The sequence below is a fragment of the Eptatretus burgeri genome, chromosome 9, assembly GCF_056783735.1.
Source record: "Eptatretus burgeri isolate ZD-2024b chromosome 9, Ebu_testis_v1, whole genome shotgun sequence".
In the NCBI taxonomy this organism is placed as follows: domain Eukaryota; kingdom Metazoa; phylum Chordata; class Myxini; order Myxiniformes; family Myxinidae; genus Eptatretus; species Eptatretus burgeri.
This window is the reverse complement of record NC_140969.1, coordinates 779,324-789,323: the sequence shown is the minus strand read 5'-3', so window position 1 is coordinate 789,323 and position 10,000 is coordinate 779,324. Positions and strand designations below refer to the sequence as shown.

Below are 10,000 nucleotides of genomic sequence, written 5' to 3'. Positions count from 1 at the left end.
ATACAACGCCGAGACGAAGACGCCGAGTCAGTGATGCAGATAAAAGTGCAATATGAGAAACAATTGCAGATTGAACGGACCCTGAAAACGCAGGTAGATCTTTTTTTTTTTTTTTTTTTTTATTATTTAAAAAAAGCAAACTCTCACTTATTGACTTTAACACATTGAACTTTGCAAATATGAACTTTCATGTCATAAGTGCTTTCTCTTGAGCTTACTCTGAGTGTAAAACTATGTTGAGACCCCATCACCGTGTTTGCAGGCGGTGAACAAGCTCGCAGAGGTCTTTTGCCGCAAGGACATGAGGATGGATCGCAAGAACACCAATGTGAATGACCTTCGACAGAAGGAAAAGCAAAACCGCAAACTGCAGCTGGAACTGAACAGTGAAAAGGACAAGTTTACCAAGATGGTCATCAAATTCCAACGTGACATCAATGAAATGCATGTGGTATGTTCAATGCCATTATACGGATTTGGATACAGGAAATGAAAAGTAGGAAGTGCTGTTGCTGAAAAGTCAGTGTCGGGATGGTGCTATTGGTGGGTAATTTGGTTGGGGGTTGGGGGTTTGGGGGTCGGAGGTTCGGCCTGAAATACTATTCAACACTTATTTCCAGAAAATCTCACCCAAAATCCGATATCACATATCTACAAGAAAATAAATCAAGACCACTTTGTGATAAAGCAACAGTTTGGCCCAGATATAAAACATGAACAATATCTTAATTTATTTTTCATTGTTTAAAACATTGAGGAAACCAATAAAGTTCAGTCCATGAAGTTCTAATCTCAGCTGCTCCTCGAAGGTCAATCACCAGTCTTTTTTTTTTGTATGCATTGTCAAGGATCGCATAAGAGCTAATACACAGAATATATAACAAAGGGAGCAGGAGACAAGAGGGGCAGGAGAGGGATGCACAAGACACTTGGAAACAGAGACATTGAGATCTGTGGATGGAAAGGGATGGGGTGGGGAACACAGGGTAAACAAGATGGACATTAGAGGGACTTTCAGGAAGGAGAGCAGGAAGTTTTGGGTGGATTAACGGGGGGAGAAAAGATCATGGTTTTGGATGGGAGAAGATAGATGGTGGTGAACGGCTGTTTTGAAGACCTGAACACACACACACACACACACACACACACACACACACACACACACACACACACACACACACACACACACACACGCATTTAAAGGCCATTTTCCCCGCTAAAGTAGGGGTTAGCCTTGCGGGCCCCATGACAATCTTCTCCACTTTACCCTTTTTTCTGCATCTCCCCTTCTTAATCCCCTTGCCCACATTTCCTCTTCCACCACCTTTAGCCAAGTTTTTCTCGGTCTTCCCCGTCCTCTACTTCCGACTACACTCATTTCCAACACTCCTCTCACCCAGTCACTTTCATCCTTCCTCAACACATGACCCAACCTTGAAGACCTGGAGGGAAGAATGGGAATGAATAGAGTGAGGGAGTTTATTCCAAAGGCAGGAAAAAAGAGGAATGAAAGAGTGAAGGTGAGCAGTGATTCTTGATTTTGGTAGTTTTACCAGAAGGGGGTTACTGGCGGACCTTGAGCGCCCTGTGGAAATATTGGGGGGACATTTTTCAGACAAGCAGGGGGGCGAGGCTGGAGAGGAGACTGGAGAATACAGAAAGACTACAACCTGCCTGTGGTGAGAGAGTGAGAGACCCAAAGACTCAGCCTGATCACGGGAGATGGCAATGATTTTAAATGCCTTGGTTTCCACAGCGTGAAGCTGAGAAAGGTGAGAGGTAGGAGCACCAGCCCAGAGGGGAGAGCAGTACTCCATCAGGCTGCGGACGAAAGCTTTTGTATTTGGTCAGGAGCCCAGGTGGTCCGAGGAAGGACTTTGCACGACAAAGTTGGGGGTTGTGGTGGAAGGGGGAGTTAGCAGAGAATGTGTTATGCTTTCTGAACTCGTGCGTGCGTGCGTGCGCGCGCGCGCGCGCGCGCGCACACACACACACACACACACATAAACACACACACATAAACACACACACATAAACACACACACATAAACACACACACATAAACACACACACACACACACACAAACACACACATAAACACACACACCAACACACACACACACACACCAACACACACACACACACACACACACACACACACACACACACACACACACACACACACAAACACAACTGGTCGAAAGTTTTAGAACACCCCCATTTTTCCAGTTTTTACTGAAATTTAAGCAGTTTAATGTTTTAATGTACTCTGAAATTAAAGCATAGAACAAATAAACAATTGCAGATAAAAAAGAAATCATGGAATCGTTTTGTTGAACAAAATTTAATTTACATTTTTGACTCATCAAAGTAGCCACCTTTTGCAGATATAACAGCCGAACATTCTCGTGGCATTCTTTCGACAATGGAAATCAAATATTGTTCGGAAAGTTCTTCCCAACACTGTTCCAGAAGTTCCCACACATGTGTTGCACTTGTAGGTTGCTTCGCTTTCACCCTTCTGTCCAGTTCATCCCAAACCAGCCGATGGGGTTTAAGTCTGGAGACTGTGCTGGCCATTCCATGATTTGAAGCCTACCGTCTTGTTCTTTTCTTCTAAGGTAGTTCTGATATTGCCTGGAGGTTTGTTTTGTGTCGTTATCTTGCTGTAGGATGAACCCCTGACCAACTAGGCGTAGACCAGAGGGTACTGCATGGCGCTGCAAAATGCTGTGGTCGCCCTTTTGGTTCAAGGTGCCATTCACTCAATGCAAGTCACCGACTGGATCCAGCAAAAGAGCCCCAGATCATCACACTTCCTCCTCCATGTTTGATAGTTGGTGTCACACACTGAGGAACCGTCCTTTCGCCTACTCGACGGCGTACAAAAACCCTGCGTGATGAACCGAAGATTTCAAATTTTGATTCATCGGTCCATAAGACCTTCTTCCAGTTTTCAGTCGTTCACTGGTGGTGCTTCATGGCCCAGGCAAGCCTCTTTTTCTTATTTTGCCATCTTGGCAATGGCTTTCTTACTGCCACTCAACCTATCAAACCTTCAGCTCGAAGTCTTTTCTTCACAGTTGAAACTGAGACTTCCTTACTTCGACCAGTGTTAAGGTGTGCTGGAAGCTGCTGTCCTGTAAGCCACCTATCATGCAAGCTGTTGACTCTCAGAAACTTGTCTTCTGATTGTCTTGTGGCTTTGGGTCTGCCAGACCTCTTCCTGTCAGTTTCCTCCAGTTTCCAAGTGCCTTTTGATGGTACAGGAAACTGTACTCACTGACACCTTGGCTTACTTTGCAATTACGCTAAAGGAAAGACCTACACTTTTAAGTGTTATCATTGTCTGTCTGTCTTCCTTTGTTAATTGTCTTTTTCTTGCCATTATGATACCAATATACTACTTCCTGCAGTGCAATATTGTCCAAATAATGCTTCAGAGGGTGCAGAAACACAGTCTGTTCCAACACTGCTTTTATACAGACAGAGGGTTTGTAACTAATCTACAAAGTTGGGACAACTGTCGGAATTGTTTGCATCAACTTTCAAGGCTTAATTTACTTCCATTGCTGCAGAACAGCTGCAGTTGCTAACCCATTACTTGTTCCCTGAAAAGGGCTTTTTTTAATAACTCTGAAGTTTACATTATTTTTCAGTTTTTGGTGACCTAAACTTTTTTTTTGAACCTCTAGCAGTTTACCACTTTGCTTTGTACCATTTCAGGTTATTCACTGCACTTGAACTGCTTAGATTTCAGTAAAAACTGGATAAATGGGGGTGTTCTAAAACTTCTGACTGGTAGTGTAAACACACATACATAAACACACTCACACACACACACACACACACACACACACACACACACACACACACACACACACACACACACACACGAACAAAAGCACACACACTTTCCTGACCTCGTGGATCATCAGCTGGGCACCGTTCTTCCTCCAGATTTTGATCCTTTCAGTCCAGAACCTCTCCATACGGTGGATCCACAACCTTGCTCACTAATCCACATCAGGAGATCCACAGCCTCTGTTGTGTCCAGGCAGTCAGTCAACCCATACTTTTCACAAATACACAAGAATCAAAAAGATACATACGAACCATATAAATCGTGAAGAAACAGTGCTGTGCAGTGCAGTGAATTTCACACGTACTCTCTCTCTCTCTCTCTCTCTCTCTCTCTCTCTCTCTCTCTCTCTCTCTCTCTCTCTCTCTCTCTCTCTCTCTCTCACACACACACACACACACACACACACACACACACACACACACACACACACACACACACACACACACACACACACACACACACACACACACACACACACACACACACACACACACACACACACACACACACACACACACAGCTCGAATTGAGAAACAAGTTTGAATTGCGAACATACCCCGTGGGAGTTCATTCGTACAACTCTCATGTGAGCGATAGCTCGGACGACAGATAGTTTTGAAATTTGGTAAGATTTTCATCGCATCAGAAAAAGAAACCAGAACACCTCACAAGAGTGAGGCTAGTTTCATTTCATCATTTACGACTTGATTTTGCGTCGGGCATTACCCAGCGCATTGAAATTTTTTTTTTTTTTTGGAATAACTTTTAGAAAATGGGCGAAAGGGCCGGAATCGCACTTTGGGCTCAGTTAATGCCTGGGGAATGGTCTCTCGAATATACCTGTCAAGTTTGGTTCGATTCCGTTCACTAATAATCAAGAAATAACAATTTAAAGAAAATGGCCCAAAATGGGCCGTTCCTTGGCCCGAAGGGCAGCAATCGCACTTTGGGCTCAGTTAATGCCTGCGCATATGTGTCTAGTTACTCTAGGATATGTCTGTCAATTTTCATCGAATTCTGTTCACGAATAATGGAGAAATAGACGTTCAAATGAACTGTAAACAAGAAAAGAGAGAACGCGAGCGGTGCTTAGACCACGTGGGGTGGAAGACCCCACGGAGTAAAAATTTGGCTCTAACATAAACACATTAATTTGGCGAACGGCTTGGAAATCGGGTGTTTTCAAATGTTTTGCTTTGAAATTCAGAGACCATATAACCTTTGTAAAGCACACCCAAGTTCTATAAATTAACCATTTGCTTTAAAAACAAAGATCCACAAGCACAAAGGAAAACGTGATCGCTCGTACGCTTCTGAGGTTAAAAGTTAAAGCACCAAGATACGGGATGAAACTTTGCCACCACAGCTCCCACCTAACCAACCATGCAGGCAGACACACACCCACCGAGAGTCCCTGAATTACAGATCCAAATATACCCACACATGTACCTCTACCTTATAGCAACATCCCGATCGGGATACGAACTGTACCACTGTAGGGCGCTTGGCAAGCGGCTTAAGCATTCAAGCAAGCACTTCAATAAAGCGATAGCCATGTCTAAACTATGTCTGAATTAGACAAATGAATTAGACAAAAAAATTTTCAGAGTCGGAACTGCTGCTCAGTTCAATTCTGGAGCTTAAATTTTGTAATACAGCTTAGTATGAGAGATTCTTTCGAGGTTATGGCATGTACTGAAATGAAATAAAGCCACGAACGCTGTTGTCTCCAGGCTTTTATAAGCATTGCAATGTACCGAGCGATTAGTGGATATGATGATCAGACATTTGGTAATATAAGTGAGGAAAGTGAATGAAAAACCTTTATCATTAAGAAATCGTTGTGGCCTGTTCCAGTTCGAGGCATGATTGAGCAGGCCAAAAAACATGGCGGCTTCAGATTCCAGCGAGGTGTCCCAGGATACGCCTTAAGACCCCATATAGAGTGAGGTGGCTGAGGATGTGCCTTATATTATAAAGGATATAATTGCATAAAGCCGTTAATTATATCTTCAAATGGGTTGTTTTAATTAATCCAAACACTCAATTTTCACTCTGGCACTTTCTTGGAGTTCCCTTAGTATGCATGCAAAGTTTCAGGCTGCTAGGTTTCATGGTTTTGGAGTTGTGGAGGAAACACACTGATGCACACACTGACATTTATTAGTATAGATAAGGGATATTGTCTGTGTAATGGGAGTTGGGCAAACTGTTAACCCTCTCGTCTGTAAGTTGAAGAATCCGATAACCGTCTCATCTGTGAGTTGCATAAACCGCTAACCCTCTATTCCATTAGTTGGACAAACTGCTGACCCCCTTCTACGAGTTCGACAAATCACTGACCCTATTCCACGAGTTGGACAAACCGCTGACCCTGTCCTCCATGAGTTGGACAAACTGCTGACCCTCTCTCCTGTGGGTTGGATAAATGACTGACCCTCTCCTTGATTTGGAAAAAAACGTTGACCCTGTCCTCCATGAGTTGGACAAACCAGTGACCCTGTCCTATGTATGTTGGACTAACCGTGGACCCTGTCCTCTATGAGTTGGACTAACCGCGGACCCTGTCCTCCGTGACTTGGACAAACCGCAAACCCTCTCCTCCACAGGTTGGACAATCTGCTGACTCTAGTGCGTGAGTTAGACAATTCCTTGACCCTGTCCTCCGTGAGTTGGACAAACCGTTGACCCCATCCTCCTTGAGTTGGACAAACCGTTGACCCTGTTCTCCTTGAGTTGGATAAACCGTTGACCCTGTGTTCCTTGAGTTGGACAAACCATTCACCCTGTCCTCCATGAGTTGGACAAACCGCTGACCCTGTTCTCTGTGAGTTTGACAAACCACGAACCCCCTCAGCTGCCGTTGGACAAAACGCGGACCCTCTATTCCGCAAGTTGGACAAACCGCGAATCGGATATGCCACAGTTTGAGCAAACCACTAACCCTCTCTTCTGCGAGTTTGACAAACCGCTGACTCTCTTCCGCAAGTTGGACAAACCACTGTCCCTCTTACATGAGTTGGACAAACTGCTGTCCCTCTCTTCCATTTGTTTGACAAACCACTGACCCTGGATAAACCACTAACCCTGTCATCCTCGTTGGGAACGAGTTTCTGTGGAAGCAAAACGTGCAGGTGATTCACTGCACTCAGTCCACCGGTCGCTCACCTTTTCTGTTATGTTGACCTTTTGGGTAAAGTAAGTGAAATTATAATCTCTGCTGGTGTTCCTACTTGGCCCATTTGAGGTGTTTTTGAACATCAATCAGGATTTGAAATCTTAAACTGCACATTAAAGATGGAGTCGAATTGTGAAAGAAAGCTGCTCTTCCATATTCTTCTGGTTACATCTGTTCTGTTATCGGATTTAATGTTTACTTGCATTTGCTGTAGGGTATTGGATTTTTTTATTTATTTTTGAACAATTTGAACTCATGCGAAGCACGTAAAAGTGAAAACTGGTTGCTCAGATTCTTGATTTTTCTCGAAGAAGTGCAGTTGCAGTGTGGGGCACTAATTTTGCAATATGCAGTCAACTCGTCACCTCACCTAACAGCTTCACAGCAGATTCAAAGCAACCAATTCCAAAGCTACATATCTCTGATATGTTTATGTAATGTCTGCTCATTAACAATGGATTTGCATGCAATGAAAATATTCCTGTCGAATCAGGCCTCTTATTATTAACTCTCCATAATCCAACCCTCTTACTTGCAGGTTACTATGTTTCCTTCTCTCCTCTTTCCTTTTTTCCATTCATTCATTCCCTCACTTATTGTGTCCTCCTGTTGCCGACCTTCCTTCCCCTGTACATTACACTTTTGGCCTCTGTCACCTCACTCTTCCATGAACCATGATCTTTTATCGAAGAAAAACAAAAGACCTACCTTTGAACATTTAGAGTGTTTTTCTTTCATTTGAGGACTTAGAAAAAAAATGTCGAGTCACCATCTATGCTTTTGACGGAAAAAATATGAATCTAACAAATTGTGTGCAAAATTGCTGGTCTAATTGAGGCTGCTTGTTTTGTTTTTATGTCAATATCCTTGGTGTTTTTTTTTATAGCAAATGGCAGATGAAAGCAGCGCCTTGGTAGAGCTTCAGATGACCTTGGACAGCAAAGACTCGGACATTGAGCATCTGCGGTCACGCATGCGGTCACTGCAGCAAGGCCTTGATTCAACCAATTTAAGTAGCCATAGCGACGTGGATACGGATGATGGATTTCCTGGTAAAAAATTTCTTTCCTGTTGTAATTGCAATTCAAAGACATCTTGACTGAACATGCAAAATATGGTTTCTTTCCTTATGTATCATACCCAGTCTGGTTAGTTTTTTGCATCATCTTGGTTGTATTTGTGAGGTCATTTCTCTAAATATAGGCCGATTCTGTACTCCCTTTCTTTTTTTTTTCGTTTCTTTTTTTTTTCCTCCTTTCCTTCCATTTGTCCGTACGTGCTTCCTTCCTTTCAGTTCAAATCTCACAAGTTCAATTGGCGGAGTCAATGTCCTATTCTTATCACTGCGAAAGCTCTGATGTTCACGTCAGCACCAAGCCTTGGTTCGAAACCGACTCAACAGACAAACCAGATGTTCTGATGGATGCTGAGAGTAGGTCTGGAAACCCTAAATGTGCGGATAATGAGGAAGGCTCCAGGGACCGAGGTGATCGCTGTGTGACCAAAAGGAATGCATTTGCTTTCCTCACCAGAGTTCCTTTTGTGGCACATCTTTGCTTGTGTGTTGTTTTTGTAGCTAACCAATTTGGAGCCAACGTCTGTTTTGTCAAGACTCCTTAACGACTTTGCTGTTTCTTGCTCTTGCAATTGGTGTCTACACATTTTGAATAAAACCATATCACCAAGTAGAGGCATATTTAGAGATGAGTGTGATGCCTCGTTTCAAGCCTGTATGTGCATATATATGTGTGTGTGTGTGTGTGTGTGTGTGTGTGTGTGTGTGTGTGTGTGTGTGTGTGTGTGTGTGTGTTTTCACAGAGAGGCTCGAAGGTTGGCTTTCCATTCCAAACAAGCACATGAAACGATTTGGATGGAAAAAGCAGGTAACAAAGAAATAGTGGCGCGTATTGCTTTGAGATGTTTTTTTTTTTCTTTACAGAATCGAGGCTCGTGAAAGAGCAAGGCGTTGGAGGGTATGAATTGAGTGGGACAGTGGGGGAAACAGTTGGATCCAATAAGCAAGGCAGTAAACGTACAGGAAAAGTGGAGAAAGAGGAGGGGAGGAAACACTGTAACCTGAAATAAGAGGGTTGGGTTCAGAACATTTAATGAGGGCAATAAAGATTGTGTGTAAGGATAGGGGATGACATGAGATGGCGGTGCACTAAATGCTTGAAACCTACAATGCTGAGGGTCAGAGGATGAAGAGAACAGAGAGAGAGAGAGGTAGACCTGAGGAGAGACAGTGAAGAAAAATAATCAGAGTTGCTACCGACATCTTTTCTACATACAGCACAGGGCGACCTCCCTCTTTTTATCCAGAAAAGAAAGAAAACCAGAGAATTAGCTGAGGAGGTCAGACACAAAATTGTAGCCAGGTATGGACAATCTCAAGGCCACAAGTCCATTTCCAGAGACCTTGATGGTCCTTTGTCCACCATACGCAATGTTATCAGGAAGTTTAAGGTCCATGGCACCGCAGCCAACCTCGCTGGACGTGGCCGCAAGAGAAAATTTGATCGAAGATTGATTGCTCGAATGGTGGAGAAAGCACCTCGATCAACTGCCAAACAGATTCAAGCTGACCTTCAGACACAAGGTATGAGAGTTTAAACTCACACCATCCGTCGCCAACTCAATAAAAGGGGGTTCTATGGTAGGAGACCCAGAACGACCCCACTGCTGAGAGAAAGATGTAAGAAAGCCCAACTAGAGTTTGCCAAAACACACCTGAACAAGTCAAAATCCTTCTGGGAGAATGTCCTGTGGACAGATGAGACCAAATTATAACTTTTGTCAGAAAGAACATTATCTCCATGTTTACAGGAAACAAAATGAAGCCTTCAAAGAAAAGAACACCTTCCCTACAGTCAAACATGGAGGAGGCTCAGTGATGTTTTCAGGTTGCTGTGCTGCCTCTGACACTGGGTGCCTTGAACTAGTGCATGAAATCAGGA

At 43.5% G+C, this 10,000-nt stretch overlaps 1 protein-coding gene across 9 annotated transcripts in view; it reads left to right on the top strand.

Moving 5' to 3' along the window:
• The window catches only part of LOC147019404 (rho-associated protein kinase 2-like), a 184,076-nt gene that overhangs the window by 153,155 nt on the left and 20,921 nt on the right, over nucleotides 1-10,000 (top strand). For 7 of the 9 annotated variants that reach the window (XM_085893836.1, XM_085893839.1, XM_085893838.1 and 4 more), the window contains 5 exons: nucleotides 1-93; nucleotides 263-451; nucleotides 7,930-8,095; nucleotides 8,338-8,529; nucleotides 8,862-8,926. The exon at nucleotides 1-93 is cut by the window's left edge and continues 2 nt beyond it. In XM_085893836.1, coding sequence (XP_085749962.1) covers nucleotides 1-93; nucleotides 263-451; nucleotides 7,930-8,095; nucleotides 8,338-8,529; nucleotides 8,862-8,926 — 705 coding nt within the window. The remainder of the gene's footprint in view (nucleotides 94-262; nucleotides 452-7,929; nucleotides 8,096-8,337; nucleotides 8,530-8,861; nucleotides 8,927-10,000) is intronic. The other 2 variants (XM_085893841.1, XM_085893840.1) reach the window with 1 other exon arrangement.